The following is a 17970-nucleotide window of genomic DNA, read 5'->3' on the forward strand; positions in this document are numbered from 1 at the left end:
TAAAAGTCTCTGGTGGTATTTTCTTTATGGTTTTAACCCGTCGATAAGGATAAGAGAACCACTCAGCGTTAACCACCACCTCGCAGCTTTTTGCCGAAGGCTTTGAAGGTACCACGTGTACAGCACTGCCCCCTGCTGGACACCTGCCGGATGGTCTCCAGCTTTTCTTTTCCAGGGTTGACACAGAGGGGAGCTGAGTTTGCAGGAGTGAGGTGGGGCGAGGTGAGCGGGAAGCAGGAATCTGTCCTAAGCTGAAGGGAGACCTGCGGCGTCTCACTTTGCGATCAGTACATTTTAAAAGCAGGCCGGGGATTTTAATGAGCCAGCCGCGCCGCGAACTACAGGCCTGTATCAATCATGAGCAAGAAAATCCTTTTCTCCTTGTCTGTCTTATAATTGGACGGAAAATTATTGGATGTAATTTGCTCTGAAAATTTATATATCTGACTCCAACTCTGGCCGTGAAGAAGCAGTAAGATACTTTTTACTTTAATAAAGTGGTAAAGAGTATAAAGACATAGAAAGTTGGCAGCTTATTCAACGTTTTTGTTTGTTTCCCCCCAGGCCTAAGGATCTAAGGAGGCTTCAGAAGGATCGCGTCCTTTTATCTTCTCCAGTGGGGCGCCCTGCATAGGTGGTGGTGGTGGTGGGGGGGTGACCCCGGCACCTCCATGGCAGCCCCTTGAGAAGGCGCCTCTCTTGTGCCCCCTGGTGGTGGACTAGCGAAAGTGCCGCGTCTTATTTAGAACCAGAGCCCAGAGAACAGGAACGACCCTTGGAGGTCGTTTCTAACCCTCGCATTGCACCGATGAGACACTGAGGTCCTGAACGGTGAAGTGGATTTCCAAGGCTCATACGCGTTAGTGATGAAGTAGATTTTTTCAGGCTCATGCACGTTAGTAACTGGGTCCCAGCTGGGGGCGGGGGGCAGGGGGAACGATGGTTAGGGATAGGCGAGAACAACTCACATCTTCAGAGGAGGTCAGCCTGAGCAAAGCTTGGAGATGAGAATTGGCTGACAGGCTTGTCAGAACAGCTGCTGGTGCCACATGCAAGGCCCCTAGATGACTGTTGGTGCCACTGCCTGAGCCTGAGAATCTGGAAGCTTCTTTGAGCTATAGACTTATAAACCCCGCAGGCTGTTTGCAAAACCAGACTCATCATTTCCCTCACTTCCCTCACTTCTTCCTCCATCATGGCTCATCACCTTCTACGGGGCTGAGTAAGCTGGATACCTGGTCACCTCTGTCATCTACATCTGATTCCTCACGGAGCCCTTCTCCCGAATCTTTCTCCACTAACACTTCCTCTTGCCTTTTGACTGGAAAAGCCTGGCAGCGGACATCTGCCGGCCATGCAGCATCACTTGCACCCTCTCTTTGCACCTAGTGTCTCACTGCAGCAGTCTTGTTCTGCCTTTTCAAGGTAGGATTTGGTACAGTTCCTTCCTGAGCCCCTGCCCACCTTCCAACCAGAACACAGACGTGTGTCCCAGCTTCTGCCAATCCAGTGCAAACTCAGCAGCTGCAACACAAAAGTGAGCAATGCGATGGGGGCTGAGGACGGAGCTGGCTGTTCATCGGAGCCGAGCATCCCGGAGGACCTGATGGGAGAAATTGGGAGGAAGGAGAGGCAGGGGGCACACAAGGAACACAAAGAGAAGGGGAGGTGTTAGATAGGGGGTAGCTTAAATTTGGGGCCATAACCTAGATGGGATGCACAGTGTTAAGTTACTCAGGCTGTCATATGATGATTTATCAACATGGTTGCCGTGTTGTAGAATGAGCTGGGACTCCAGTAGAAGTGATGAGGTGAGGCTGGCACCGAAGTCCAGGAAGGTGGGCACAGAAGACGTGGGCAGGAGTAGAATCTGGTTGGAAGCAGAGCTTCATGGGTAAGATGCTGAGGCAGATGCAGGAGGTGGTAAACAAGTAGGTTAAATGGTTACCGTTGTTCACCCCAAAATAAGCTATTGCCAAACTGGGCAAAGGATTCTTAAATGTAACACCATAAGCATAAGCAACAAAAGAAGAAACAGGGAAGTTGGACTTCATCAACATTAAAAACTTTCGTGCATCAAAAGAGACTATCAAGGGGGCGCCTGGGTGGCTCAGTTTGTTAAGCGTCCAACTCTTGGTTTCAGCTCAGGTCATGATCTCACGGTTCCCTAGGATGGATCCCTGAGTCAGGCTCCATGCTGACAGCACGGGCTCTCTCTGCCCCTCCCTCTCTCTCAAAATAAATAAATAAACTTAAAAGTAAAAAAAAAAAAAAAAAAAAAGGACACTATCAAGAAAGTGAAGAGACAATCTAAAGAATGGGGGAGAATATTTGTAAGTCATATATTTGGTAAGTGTTTGATACTCAGAATTAAAAAAAAAACGCACACTAACAACTCGACAACAAAAAGCAAACAGACCCAATTAAAAATGGGCAAAGGGCTTGAAGAGACATTTCTCCAAAAAAGGTACACAGATGACCAAGTAGAAAATGCAAAGATGCTCAGCATCTCTAGTCATTAGGGAAATGCAAATCAAAACTGTAATGGGATCCTACTTCTCACCTGCTAGGAAGGTGATAATAATAATAAAAAACCCCAAGAACATAACAAGTGTTGGTGAGGATATAAGTATATTGGAACACTTCTATGTTGAGCATAGGATTGTAAAACGGTGAGGATGCTCTGGGAACTAACTTGGCAGGTCCTCAGAAAGTTAAGCACATAATTAGCATATGACCCAGCAATGCCTCTCCTAGGAAGAACTGAAAACAGGGACTTGAACAGACACTTATACACCAATGTTCACAGCAGTATTATTCACGGTGGTTGAAAGGTGGAAACAACCCTAGTGTCCATCGACGGATGGACAAACGAAATGTATATACGTACAATGGGATATTTTTCAGCCGTAGAAAGGAAAACAGTTTGATATATGCAACAACATGGATGAGCCCTGAAAACAGTAGGCTAGGTGAAATAAGCCAGATGCAAAGGGACAAAGAGTGTAGGATTCCACTTATGTGAAAAATCCAGAATAGGCAAATTCATAAAGACAGAAAGTAGAGTAGAGGTCATCAGGGTTGGCTGGGGGATGGGGGGAGGGAGTGGGGGAGGTAAGGAAGGGAAGTGGGGACTTAGCCTTTAACGGGTATGAAGTTTATGTTCAAGGTGATGAAAATGGATTGGAAATAGTGGGGGTGGTTGCACATAATTGGGAATGTAATTAATGCACCTACAAACGGTTAAAATGGTTTGTGTTGTGCCTACTTTACCGCAATAAAAAAAGCAAAAGAAATTGTCTTCAGGTTTTTGAAAGAGCAGATGTAAAGATAGAAGAGATAACACACAGATGCTGGATGTGCAATGTGACAATGAGCTGTACTGTGCTTGGTGGTGACCATTCAGGGGCTCAAGGTGACCAAGCCTTTCCTAGCGGCCGAGTGCTTCATGAGGTCTCTCATGGACTCCTGGGGAAAAAAACCCTGAGAGTAGCCATTCCCATGCTCATTTTGCAGTTGGGAAAGCAGACTGTTCAGTCGTGGCCCAAAGTTACCCATTTATGTAAACCCAGCTCTCAAATCTACGTCTGTCTTGGCTCCAAAAAGCGCCCAAGTGGGTCACTATGACCTCATGCTGACCTCAAATGTCCTGCCACTTCCTGTTACTTTAGAAGAGCGAGCATAGTCTTTGCTCTTGAATTATATTTTGGAAAAGTTGCTTCACCATAAGGGGCTAAATCTGAGCTGCTTTACTTAATTTAACTAGGGAAGGACATCACTGTGAAGGATGGATCCTGAACAAGATCACTATCCAAGCCTAGTTTCTCATTGGATTGCTGGAACTTGTCACCTTCGGGATGCTGACTCTGAGTTTGCTAGTTTATGGGGTTTAGTGCACACCGGCAGATGTATTAAATTTTGAATGCACTCTTTTTCAATGTAGTCATTCATCCATCTTTGAGGTTGAACGTACCTTGGTGAGAAAAGAGAAGTTCCTGCATTTTTTGATCTGACCAGAAGAGGTCGCTCTTTCACTACGAATATTTTTAAGACTCTAAAGTTCCAGAATGTTGCTTTGATCAAAAATTCTCGGTTGTCCCTTCATTTTCTGTCTCTTTTTCCCCCCTCTTTCTGTTTCTCCCCTTTTTATTTCTCTCCCCTCTTTATTCCAATAAGTCAGCATAAAATAGGACAATAGGAGAGTGATATTTCTGCTTACCACGTTCTTGCAACATTCATTCACCACCCGCTTGCTGAACAGGATGACAAACCCTTTGAGTACATGCACCAAAGGCAAAGATACTTAAAATTCCCCTTCACGAGCTTTTACCAGATGGAAATGGACTTTCGCGCTTGTGTGTAAAGAGTTGAACGGTCGCTAGCTGGGTTTTGCGTTCTTTTCTCCAACTGTTCATTTTCTGTGTCTCACATGCCCTGACCCCAGAGAGGGCAAGGAGGCAGTTGTTTAGAAAAGTCCGTTGTCAAACCCGGGAAGCGCTGAGATTTTGACATTTGGCAGTTCAAACTCATTTTCTGCACAGAGACTATATAGCTTTCCAGAAGTTCTCTTAGTAAGCCATTAACAGGAAATACAGGCGTTATTATTTTTCCTAACTGATCACTAATAAATTATTTTAGAAAGAATATTTCTTTTTAGTGTTTTCAACCAGGTTTTTATCTTCTCCATTCCATATCTTCCCCTGCGTTATTCGAGAGATATATCCACGTAAGGCTTTTAACTGGGAAAGCGAACAATCAAATCAGATTTCATTAATTAGAAAAAAAAAAATGATCAAATATTTAAAACAAAGAACTGTAGCCTGAGAGAGAAAGGAGGTGGATGTGTGTGTGTGTGTGTGTGTGTGTGTGTGATGAGGGGCAGGAAAGATGTGTTGCAAACACAGATGTCTTATCTGTTTACATTACCTTGGTGTGGATAGAATTAATTCCTTTAGTGTGAGGTGATTAGAACCCCAAAGACATGGTGCTGAGCTGAAGAAGGGCCTCATCCACAACTTGGTTAGTGGCAAGTTGGATGGAAGTTGGTATTTGAGTCTTGGATTTCACAGTTTTTTTAAGGACCTGAAATGTCTTTGGGGGTTTGGGAGGGAGATAATCTTCCCTGTTCTCATTTGTATCATCCTTGTTTTACCTTCTCAGGCGGGCGATTCAAACTAGCAGGAGGAAGGTGACAGGAACTCTCCCACCAAATTGGTTTCAATTGGATTTTCTGTTGCTTGCGTGACCTTCAGCCAGTCTCTTACTCTGTCCGGGTTTGGCTGTCCCAGTCACAAAATAAGATGTGGAAATAAGCTATCTGCTAAGTTTTTCCAATTCCATTTTAGGATTCTTCCTGCTTCGAGTCTTTGAGACACCATGATCTGACTCTGATTTATTTTATTGTATTTTATATTTTTATTTTATTTTGTTTTATGAAAGATTTTATTTTTAAGTAATCTCTACACCCAACACAGGCCTCGAACTTGTGCAACCCTGAGATCAAGAGTCACACGTTCTACTGACAGAGCCAGCCAGGTGCCCCCCGAGTCTGATTTATTATTTCAGTGGTATTGGTCAGGGTTCTCTGGAGAAACAGGACAAACAGCATATGAGTGTCTGTGTGTGTGTGTGTGTGTGTGTGTATAAATCTGAAGATATTTGTTGTAAGGAATTGGCTCACATGATTATGGAGGCTGGGAAGTCCTATAAGCTGCTGACCGCAGGTTGGAGATCCAGGGAAGCCGGTGGTGTAACTCAGTCCGTGTGTGAAGGCTTGAGAACCACAAAACCCGTGTCCAGGGTCAGGAGAAGATGGCTGGTCCAGCCCCAGCAGAGAGAGTGAATTTGCCCTTCTTTTGCCTTTTGGCTTAGTACAGACCCTTAGAGGATCGAATTATGCCCAACTACATTGGGGAGGGATGTCTGCTTTGCTCAGTTCACCAATTCACATGCTAATCACTTCTAGAGGCACCCTCAGACACATCCAGAAATAGTGTTTTACCAGCTGTGTCTGGACATCCCTTACCCACTCAAGTTGACACAAAATTAACCATCACACCAAGCAACTGTCTCAGATTACAGTGCAGGTAGAGATAATCAGTAATTACAATATTTGTTTTTTTCTTGGTTTTAAGAAACCTTTAGACTCTGAGCCTTTATGTGGTTTCATTCCAAATAACAGGGATGGGAAGAAGGGAAGGGGAATCAATAAAACGAAGCAAGAAAAACACACGTTTGGAGCCCACCTTCTCGGGCTTCAGTCCCAATTCTTCCACTTCCTGTCTAAGTGGGCAAATGTTTGAAATCCTTTTTGCCACGGTCTTCTCATCTAAAAAAAGGCGATACAAACAGAACCTGCCTTGTGGGATTGTTGAAAAGAGTAAATGACTTAAGTGTCTATGTTTGTGTCTAAATAATGACAGTTGTCTCCATAAAATTATTAGTTCTGCCAACTTTTAGTTATGTTTTCTAGGAGATCAGCTTCTTCCCTTTCCTATTTGTGACCCATCAACCAATGTGAGGGGCACTGATTTTTGTGAAAAACACTGTCCCGGGCCCAAGTTCCTGCCCTTGTAGTACCTACCATCAATTTGAAAGGTAAGCCCAAAATATCAGTAAAATCTAAGGGGGTAGTCTGAGAGGAGGCTGTCCGAGGAAGGTGTTTCAGAGGTCGCAGGTCACATTTTGGGGTCTCTCTGGTGGCTGTTTTGCTGACACCCCTTCAGAGAGCAGGAACTGCCATGCTGGTGTGTGAAGCAGAGCTGGGGAAACCAACACACCTGGTGTTATAGGCTGAGAACTGAGTGGCAAGATGGCAAAGGATACTTATCATGCAGGTGTTATATAATTGTACATCATAATACATACATAATATATAATCATAGCGTATATTATAAAAATGTATATGATCAAGGATTATTACGTATGATTTACAAATAGTAAGAGAAAAAACTCAAAACAGAAAGTGAACAAAAGTTCGAACAGGTAATTCACAGAGGACATGGTAAACATGAAAGAATGTCCAATCCCGCTGGGAATCAGAGAGGTACACCTTACAGAGAGATAACGCTCTGCACCGTCAGTTGAACAAAAAAGGAAGACTGATAATACCAAGCATTGACAAGGGTCTGGAGAAATATCAGCCATGACCCGGAGGCTTGTGTCAATACAGTAGCCTTAGAGAGAAATTTGTCACTATCTAGCAAAGCCAAAGATCCTCAGGCTCTTGAACCCAGTAATTCCATCTCTCGGCAGGGATGATATTTGACATATTTAGCATCCTGTGGGTCAATCCAGCCGCCAAGCAGAACCCACACCTTCTCCAGTCAGAATGGAGGCTTCCGCTTCCCAACAGGTGCATGTGTATTGCTGAAAAAATGCTGAGTATCAGCCCTGCTGCTAGCAATATTCCTTAGAAACTTCTCCCGTTGGATAGGCAGGGGAGAAGGGTATAAGAATGTTTATTGTGACATTGTTTGTAAAAAAAAAAAAAGTAGCAACGAAGCAATCTAACTCTTCAGGAAAAAAAAGAGTGGATAAATACATTTTGGTTTATTATCCAATAGAAAGATATACAGTAGTGAAAAAGGATGAAATTGAACCACACATATCAAGTAGACAAATCTTAGAAATGTAAAGCTCAGTTGGTAAAGCGTCTGATTCTTGATTTCAGCTCAGGTCATGATCTCTGACAGCACAGAGCCTGCTTGGGATTCTCTCTCCCTCTCCCTCTGCCCTCCCCGGTTTGTGCATGCTCTCCCTCTCTCCCTCTCTCTCAAAATAAATGAATAAACTTAAAAAAAAAAAAAAAGAAACCTAAAGTTTCATAGAAACAGCCGTGGTAGAGGATATGTACTAGAAGAGGCCATTTACCTATCTATCATCTATGTATTTATCTATCATCATCTACTTATTTTAAAGTAATCTCTATACCCAATGGTGGGTCTCGAACTCATGACCCTGAGATCAACAGTCACATGCTCTCCTGACTGAGCCTGCCAGACACCCCTGTAAGATACATTTAAATGAAATTTGAAAACAAACAATACAAGCAATACTACGTTTACATGTAATCATTGTGGAACGCGTTCATGGGAATGACCATCAACATTCAGTATTTTGGTTATTTCTGGGGAAGAAAGAAGGGAAGAGGAAGAGGGGAGCTTCAACTTGACGGCTTCTTTTTTTTTTTAAATGTTTTGAAATGTTTATTTTTGAGAGAGAGAAAGAGAGAGAGAGAGAGGGAGTGTGTGTGTGAGCAGGGGAGGGGCAGAGAGAGAGGGAGACACAGAATCTGAAGCAGGTTCCAGGCTCTGAGCTGTCAGCACAGAACCCTATGTGGGGCTCGAATGGGTGAACCGTGAGATCATGACCTGAGCCAAAGTCTGACGCTCAATTGACTGAGCCACCCACGTGCCCCAACGACTTACTTCTTATAAAAGATGGGGAGCAAACTTGGAAGGCTATTAGGATTTGATTGACGTGGTGATGGGTCCTAGATGTTCAGTGTGTCATTGTCTCTGTTTTGTACGATGGAAACATTTTGCAATGCAAATTAAAAATCAACATTTAAAAAAAAATCAACATTTTACAATGCAAATTAAAACTCAACATGAGATTCTGAGCTGAGGGTCAGTTTTCATTGCTTTGTGGGCATTTGGCTGCTGTAGCGCTGAGTTCTTTCTTGCCTTTAACCCCTTTCCCCGTGCCTTTCAGGAAAGGGTCCCCCTTCTGCCCTCGCGTCCACGGCCTCTCAGGGCAAAGCCCCTTTCCCTTTGCCGGGCTCACTCGGAGGGTGAGGCTGGAATGCTGTTTTGTGGTTCTTCCATCTTGGAGTGTGCCTGTCTGCCTCTCCTGTCCTGCTCAGCAACTTTGGATGGCCCTGTGCCTGAACTTGACACATCATTACAGATGGCTTCAAATGTTGGCTATCCCAGAGTTCTTCATTAACTCGAAGTGTCGACCTATCCTCAGCCAGCCTTTGCAAACCTGCCCTGAGAACAAATGTTGTGTCTCCTCGGCAGGTCACCAGGGGGCTCTGCAACGCCCATGGCCTGACCTCCACTGATGGACGTCACCCAGGTAAGATTTATGACTCCATTTAAAGCCGGAGGCTCTGGAGGATGGGACTGAACAGAGGTGCTTCAGTGAAAAAGGCAATTAGATCTGACGAGGCCCATTTAATAGCTCGAAGATGTTGCTTAACTACACTAATTTCTTCCAGAGATAACCCTTTTCACCCCACTCCTGGTATATCACTTAATCTGTTTTGTCCTTTTCTTTGACTTGGGTCAGACTTAGCTGTGCTAAGATCAGCAAAGATCATCTGGAGTTCATTTCTTCCTTCCCTCTTTCTTTCTTTCTTTCGTTCTTCTTCTTTTTTGTCTATTTGTTTCAAATTTGTATTTTTTAATTAAAAAATTTTAATGTTTATTTTTGAGTGAGTGGGGGAGGGGCAGAGAGAGGGGGAGAGAGAGGATCTAAATGGCAGGCTCTGTGCTGACGGGCGAGAGCCCGACTTGACGCTTGAACTCATGAACTCATGAACTCATGAACCATGAGATCGTGACCTGAGCCAAAGTCAGATGCTCGACTAAGCCACCCAGGCACCCCCCCAAATTTTTACTTAAATTCTAGTTAGTTAACATGCGGTGTAATATTGGTCTCAGGAATAAAATGTAGTGATTCATCACTTACATACAACATCCAGTGTTCATCACAAGAGCCCTCCTTCATTTCTTGAGTTTCGCTGACTTAGGGATTGGATACAAATTTCTGACTGGTGGTGGCAAACCTGAAGAACTGACATTTCTGGGAACTCTCCAGACCCCTTCCCCAGCTCCTGAGGTTCGGGGAGGGAGCTGCGTGGGTCTTTGGGGCAACATGGTCTGGCAGACCGAACTCAGGCTGTGGAGTTAGACCTGTTTTTGAAGCTGGTTTTGGGACCTTGGGTAATCAATTTTACCTCCCAGAGCTTTGATTTCCTCAGTTACAAAGTGAGGGAAGTGATGTTTGGCATTGAGGAATTGGGGCAGCATTAAGATGGGGAGGGACCCCTAGGTGGGTGGTTCGGTCGTTTGAGCGTCTGGCTCTTGATTTCGGCTCAGGTCATGATCACCCGGTTTGTAGGTTCGAGCGCCGAGGTGGGTTCTGTGCTGATAGCACGGAGCCTGCTTGGGATTCTCTCTCTCCCTCTCTGTCTGCCCCTTCCCCAGCAGATCTCTCACTCACTCTCTCTCTAAATAAGTAAATAAACATTAAAAAATACATTTAGGGGCACCTGGGTGGCTCAGTCTGTGAAGCATCTGACTTCAGCTCAAGTCATGATCTCACAGTTCCTGAGTTCAAGCTCCACACTGGGCTCGGATCATCTGTCCCCCTCTCTCTGCCTCTCCCTTGCTTGTGCTCCCTCCTATATATATATATATATATATATATATATATATATGTATATAATATGGGTATAGCAGCTGGTGCAGTATGGGGCACTCAGCTCATTCTCTCCTCTCCCCCATATGCACAAACATCTCAAATTCCCTGGGCCCTGTGGCCTTTATTCCCTTCCTCACTCACATCCACATCTGCTCTTAGGAGGGTTTTGATTTGAGGGTGGCTGGGCACATACACATGTGCTCTTAGGAGGGTTTTGATTTGAGGGTGGCTGGGCAGAGGTGACAGGGGAGTGAAACGGGAGGCGGCTGGGAAACTGTGTGGGTGGTGGGCCTGGGCAAGAAGGTTGTGAGGGTTTTTCCACAGCAATAGTGAATTCCTACTTAATGTTACCCTTTCCAGTTTTTTTTTTTTTCTTTTTTAAAGTTGATCTTGCATTATGAAATCAAAGGCTCTCTCTGCTTCAGCCTCTCTGGAGTGGTAAGAGCTGGCCGGGGAGGAGGGACTGGGGGCGGAGGACTTTCCCAGCTCTGAGAGCCTACTAAAGGCTTGCTTCTCTCCTCACCTCTACCTGCAGCCAACCACTTGCTGAAAGAAAAGCCTCCCCAGGACTTTTGTTAGCGACCAGGGAGACTGCCCAGGGGCTGCAGAACTCCCCGATTCTCCTCTGGAGGCAAAGGAAGCAATTTGCAGATTCACCAGGGTCGCAGTGAACCGGGTCCTGTTTTGAGAGCCGCTGGCTGTTTGGCTTGGAAACGAGTGGACTTTCCTGAGCTTCAGTTTACTCATTTCTAACAGGCAAGATATCATTCCGTTCCAGCCCACGATCGGGGGTGTCACATGTAAAAGTGGATGGGAAAACACTCTAGAAAGCACACAGCGCTGTGCAGATCTCAAACCTCATTAGTATCTTTGCCAACAGCCTGGACAGAGGCTGCCTCCAGGTAAGAGGCTTGTGAATTGGCCATTGTTTCCAGCAGAATATGAAGCGACATCCTTACCTAGTTAACCTGATGTTCAGTACATTCTGCTCCTGGTGTTTTGTTTTTGTTTTTTGTTTTTGATCAACAAAGCTATTATTTTTTGCCGCTTTATTGAGGAATAATTGACCTACAGCACTGTGTAAGTTTAACGTGTACAGCATGGAGATTTGAGTTACGTATATCGTGAAATGATTACCACGATAGGCTCGGCTCACGTCCATCCTGTCATAGATACAATAAGAAGCAAAGAGGGCCTCCTGGGTGGCTCAGTGGGTTGAGCATCCGACTTCGGCTCAGGTCATGATCTCGCATTTCCTGAGTTGGCCCCTTGCGTCGGGCTCTCTGCTGTCAGCACAGAGCCCGCTTCAGATCCTCTGTCTCCCTCTCTCTCTGCCCCTCCCCTGCTCACTCACCCTCTCTCAAAAATGAATCAACATTAAAAAAAAAAGAATAAAAGAAAGAAGAAAAGAGTAAAGGGAAAAATTTTCTCCTGATGAGAACTCTTAGGATTTACTCTCTTTTTTATATTTTTTAATTTTTTAACATTTATTTATTATTGAGAGACAGAGAGGCACTGAGCATGAGCAGGGGAGGGGCAGAGAGTGGGGAGACACAGAAAGAGAAGCAGGCTCTAGGCTCTGAGCTGTCAGCATAGAGCCCGATGTGGGGCCCGAACTCATGGACTGAGAGACATCATGACCTGAGCTGAAGTCGGACGCTCAACCGACCGAGCCACCCAGGCGCCCTAGGATTTACTCTCTTAATGCCTTTCTGTACATCACACAGCAGTGTAAACTATAGTCCTCATGTTGTACATTACATCCCTAGTACTTATTTATCTTATAACTGGAAGTTTGTCTCTTTTGATCCCCTTTCTCCAACCCTCCCTCCCCTCCCCCACCCCTGCTTCTGGTAACAAGTCTGATCTCTTTTTCTATGAGTTTTTTTTTTTTAAGGTTCCCCATATAAATGAGATCATACAGTATTTGTCTTTCTCTGTCTGACTTCTTTCACTTAGCATCATGCCTTCAAAGTCTATCCATGATCACAAATGGGGGGATTTCCTTGTTCTTTATGGCCAAGTTATATTCCATTGTGTATATGTATTTCCCAACCTCTTTATCCATTTTGCATCAGTGGATACCTAGGTTGTTTCCATGTCTTGGCTATTATAAATAATGCTGCTATTAACATGAGGGTACAGATATATAGATATAGATATAGGTATAGATATAGATATAGATATAGATATAGATATAGATAGATAGATATAGATATATTTTTTTTCCCGAGTTGGTGTTCTTTGTGATATATTACCAGAAGTGTAGCTGCTGGATCGTATATGGTAGTTCTAGTTTCGACTTTTTGAGGATCCTCTGCACTGTTTTTTTATTTGTTTGTTTGTTTAAATGTTTATTTATTTTTGAGAGAGAGAGAGAGGTGAGCTGGGAGAGGCAGAGAGAGAGAGGAAGAGAGAGAATCCCAAGCAGGCTCTGCATTGTCAGTGCAGAGCCCATGTGGGGCTTGAGATCAGGATCTGAGCTGAAATCAAGAGTCAGATGCTTAACCGACTGAGCCACCCATGGGCCCCTCTGTAGCACCAATGTGTTTTCTGTAGTAGCAATTTGTAATCCCACCAATGGTGCAAAAGAATTCCCTTTCTCCACATCCACACCGGCATTTGTTCTCTCTTTTTGATGATAGCCATTCTAACAAGTGTGGGATACTGTCTCTTGTGGTTTTTATGGTTTGTTTTTTGTTTTGTTTTGTTTTGTCTTGTGTGTGTGTTTTCTCATTGTGGATTTGATTTGCATTTCCCTAATGACTAGTGATGTTGACCATCTTTTCATGGCCTTTTCATTGGCCTTTTGTATAGCTTGTCTAGAGAAATGTCTGGGTCCTTTGTCTATTTTTTTTTCCATTGGGCTATCTGTTTTCTTGCTTTTGAGTTGTATGAGTTCTGTATATATTTTGGATATTAACCCCTTATCAGATAGATGGTTTGCAAATAGTTTTTTTTTTTTCCCATTTCATAGGTTGTCTTTTCACTTTGTTGGTGGTTTCTTTTGGTGTATAGAAGATTTTTAGCTCCATGTAGCCATGCTTGTTTATTTTTTATTTTCTAGCTTGTACTTTCAATGTCATATCAAAAAAGTCTTTACTAAGACCCATGTAAGTGAGTTTTGTTCCTATGTTTTCTTCTAGGAGTTTCATGGTTTCCGGTCTTACGTTTATGTCTTTAATCTATTTCAAGTTAATTTTTGTGAGTCGTGTACAATAGGGGTCCAGGTTCATTCTTTTATATGTAAATATCCAATTATTCCAGCACCACTTACTGAAGAGACCGTCTTTTCTCCATTGAGTATTCTTGGTCCCTTGTCAAATATTAGTTAACTGTGTATACATGGGTTTATTTCTGGAGACTTTGTCTTTTTCACTGGTCTGTTTGTTTTTATGCCAGTACCACACAGTTTTGATATTATAGCGTTGTAGTATAGTTTGAATTAGGAAGTGTAAACCTCCTACTATGTTTTCTTCCTTAGGATTTCTTTGGCTACTTAGAGTCTTCTTCAGTTTTATGTAAATTTTAGGAGTGTTTCTTTTTTTCTATTTTTATTAAAAAATGCCATCGGGGTTGCATTGAATCTATACATGGCACTTAGGAGTCTTGACATTTCAATAATATTAATTCTTCCAGTCTGTGAACATGAGATGGCTTTCCCTTTATTTGTGTCATCTTTGGTCTCTTTCATCCATGTGTTATAGTTTTCAGTGTTGAGGCAAAGCTTTTATCCCTTCACCATTGAGTATGAGGTTAGCTGTGGACTTACCATATATGGCCTTTATTATGTGGATATATGTTCCCTCTATCCCTAATTTGTTAAGAGTTTTGATCGTGAATAAATGTTAAATTTTGTCAAATGCTTTTCTGTGTCTACTGAGATGATCATATGATTCTTTCATTCTGTTAATGTAATGTATTACATTGATCTGTGTATGTTGAACTATCTATATATACCAGGGATAAATTCTACTTGATCATCCCAGCAAATGATCCTTTTTAAAAACTTTTTTTAACTTAAAAAATTGTTAAAAATGTTTATTTATTTATTGAGAGAGAGAGAGAGAGAGAGAGAGAGAGAGATTGAGAGATTGAGCAGAGGAGAAGCAGAGAGAGGGAGAGCGAAAATCCCAAGCAGGCTTGGACCCACAAACCATGAGATCATGCCCTGTGCTGAAATCAAGAGTTAGATAGATGCTTGACTGAGTCACCCAAGTGCCCTGGGAATGATCTTTATAATGTCCTGCTGCATTCAGTTTTCTAGTATTCTGTTGAGAATTTTTTGCATCTATATTCATCAGAGTTATTGGCCTGTAGTGCATTTTTCTGGTGTTGATATCAGGATAATGCTGGCCTTATCAAATGAGTTTGAGAGTAATCCTTCTTCTTTAATTTTTTGGAAGAATTTGAGAAGGATTGGTATTAATTCTTAAAGTGTTTGGTAAAAGTCACCAGTGAAGTCATTTGGTACTGGGCTTTTCTTTACTGCAGCATTTTTGATTACTGATTCAATTTCCTTATTCAAGTTTTCTATTTTTTTCCAATGCAGTCTTGGTAAGTTGTATGTTGCTAAGAATTTTTCTGTTTATCTCTAGACTGAAATATAATTGTTCAGAGGAGCCTCTTATGGTCCTTTAAATTTCTGTGATATGACTTGTAATGTCTCCTTTGTATTTATAAGTTTATTGATTTGAGTCGTTTCTCTTTTTTTTTCTTGGTCAACCCACCAAGGGTTTGTCAATTTTATTTATCTTTTCAAAGAGCCAATTTTTTGTTTGGTTAATCTCTTCTAATATTTTTCTGTTCTCTATTTCATTTATTTTTGCTCTAATCTATATTATTTCCTTTCTTCTGCTAACTCTGGGCCCAGTTTGTTCTTTTTCTAGTTGATTAAGGTTGTTTATTTGAGGTCTTTCTTGCTTCTTGATGGAGGCATTTATTGCTATGAAATTCCTTCTTAGAACTGCTTTTGCTGTATCCCATAAATTCTGGTGTGCGTGTTTTCATTTTCATTTGTCTCAAGAGACTTTTTAACTGTCTCTAATTTTTTCTTTGGTCCATTGGTCATGCAGGAGGGTGTTGTTTAACTTTCATGTGTTTGAAAATTTTCCAGATTTTCTCTTGTTATTGACTTCTAGTTCCACATGTTATGGTCTGAGAAGATACGTGGTATGATTGCATCCTTCTTGAACTTGCTAAGACTCATTTTGTGGCCTAATGAATGGTCTGTCCTAGAAGATGTTCTATGTGCACTTGAGAAGAATGTGCATTCTGCTGTTGTTGGAGAGAATGTTCTGTATATGTCTGTTAGGTCCATTTGGTCTATACTGTTGTTCAAATTTACTGTGTCCTTATTGATTCTCTGTCTGGATGATCTATCAGTCGTTAAGAGTGGGGCATTAAAGTCCCCAACTATTATTGTGTTACTGTTTATTTTTCCTTTTAGCTCTGTTAGTTTTCACTTTATATATTTAGGTGCTCCGATGAACAAAGCTATTGTATTGTACAGCATTTCCCTGAAGGCTGGAAGAATGGTTTAGAGATGCTGATGGCAGGCAAGATTTAATCACCAACTCTGAGCTGAAAAGATGGGGTAACTCAATGCTTTAGTAGTCAGAACTGAGGTGAAGTCACAGAAAACTGTACCAAGTTAAATGAATGTATTTTTTAATTTGTTCTTTCATTTTTCTCTTGGTCTAATTTTAAAACCACAAAATGATAGGAATTATTACTCAAATAAATGTTGGCTTTCAGGTTATTCTCACAGAAAAATCTCAGTTATCATTTATGTTCTTTGGGTCTGTGGTATTTTGAGCCAGTTGTCAGTTTTAAGTGAAAGAAAGTTAACTGATATTAATAATAATAATAATACAAAAAAGACGTCCTTAGCTCACTTAACTGAAAAGCTCAGGAATAGAGGAACTAGATTCAAGGGTTCCCTGACATCATTTTCTTTACCCTCAGTTCTGCTCTTTTCTGCACTGGCTGGTCTCAGCCTAATGTCCCTCTGTGGTCCCAAGATGGCGTTCAGAAGCCCTGTCTAGTCACTCATGACATTGAAAGACTGACAATTGCTTCAGATATCACCTTAGACGATTTCTTATAATCCTTTTCACAAACAGACTGACTGACAATAAGAAACCACATGTGATAACCTCTTCAGGGTCTCCAGGGAAACTTGGGTTCCTGTAAAAGTACAAAACTCATGAACCTACTATTCCTATAAACATCTGCATGTCAAATTACAAGTTTAGCTTATAATAAATTTTATTTTCTCCCATCCAGGCTGGCCACCATTCCTGAGAGTTGCTCATGTCACTGGATGAAAGATAATTCACCAACTCACATGTTTACACTGGAGGGGGGCAGGGTGCATAGGACGACATTTGCTGAGGAGCAGGTCACCTGCATTTTATTTTATTTTATTTTATTTTATTTTATTTTATTTTATTTTTTTATATAAAAGAATATTTTAATTCTTGTCCTTAGGAACTATAAAGACTATACGTGATTTGGAAATGAGACCGTACCAAACAATGGCCAAAGAAGAATCGTCCACTCTATGCCTTTTCTTTGGTCTGGTCACTCAGAAATATAATATTATCAGCTATGATTGTTGTTGCCTGTCGCCTCACATTGTTTTTATCTGTGTATTCACCATAGTCGACTTTCCCTTCCGCACAGATACGGGACCCCTTTTTCACATACTGATACGCCACATCTCTGAGGCCTGGTCGGAATACTGATATTCTGTGCCATGTCGTCTTTTGACTGACATCACCCATTTGCTATACTTCACTCTCCCCTGACCGCCACATCTCATTCGTTGCTAGAGAAAATATTGTGACCGGGTTCTTCCCTTCCACCTGTCTCATGATGGGGTCCTGACCCACTCGCCCAAGGAGCTGCACACGGTTCAGAGATGTTTCAAGAACCAAGCTGCTGGCTATTTCAGACTCGTGTCTTACAAACTGATGAAACACCTGTAATACAGGTCTCCGAAACATGGCTTCTATTTGCTTTTCCTACAACCTAGTGTTGGGTCTTCCTCTAGCAAAGAACTCGTGGCTCCCTCCACCCTCACCGGACGCTCTAGCCCAAACTAACCACCTGCATTTTATTTTAATTCAGCCACTTGTGCTGGGCATGACTGCAGTCCGGTTATGTCTGTAATTACTGTTGCTGCTTCTCCCAGCACCCAGAGGTGTGTAGTAATTAGCAAGAGGGCATGCATGGAAAGCTTTAGGAGTTCCTTGAAAATCAAAATGCTGAGGGATGTTACTCTGTGACTGGAGAGAAGGGGTGGAAAATAAGGTGGGGCTGACCCTGATCCATCATGCTCCTTCCATCTTTGGGAATTGGCCCCTTTGTCACAGCGAATTGGAAGTTTCACACTTGTCTGAAGCATTTGGGTGAGTGAGGTCCCGTGGCAAGGGCTTTGCCGAGTTGTGCGAGTGCAGTCCGGTCAGAAAGGTGACTGAGGGATTAGGTTCCTCTCCATAGCACTGGTCCATCCGTGATGTGCTCCTGAAGAAC

General features: G+C 42.5%; 1 protein-coding gene across 1 annotated transcript; it reads right to left on the reverse strand.

Moving 5' to 3' along the window:
• Positions 1-16905: 16905 nt before the first annotated feature.
• Positions 16906-17500, reverse strand: LOC122198425 (single-stranded DNA-binding protein, mitochondrial-like). The gene is given in 1 exon segment (XM_042903032.1): positions 16906-17500. A coding segment is annotated over 1 exon segment (447 nt). The 5' UTR covers positions 17442-17500; the 3' UTR covers positions 16906-16994.
• Between the last annotated feature and the right edge of the window lie 470 nt (positions 17501-17970).

Source organism: Panthera leo, chromosome C2 (genome assembly GCF_018350215.1).
Source record: "Panthera leo isolate Ple1 chromosome C2, P.leo_Ple1_pat1.1, whole genome shotgun sequence".
In the NCBI taxonomy this organism is placed as follows: domain Eukaryota; kingdom Metazoa; phylum Chordata; class Mammalia; order Carnivora; family Felidae; genus Panthera; species Panthera leo.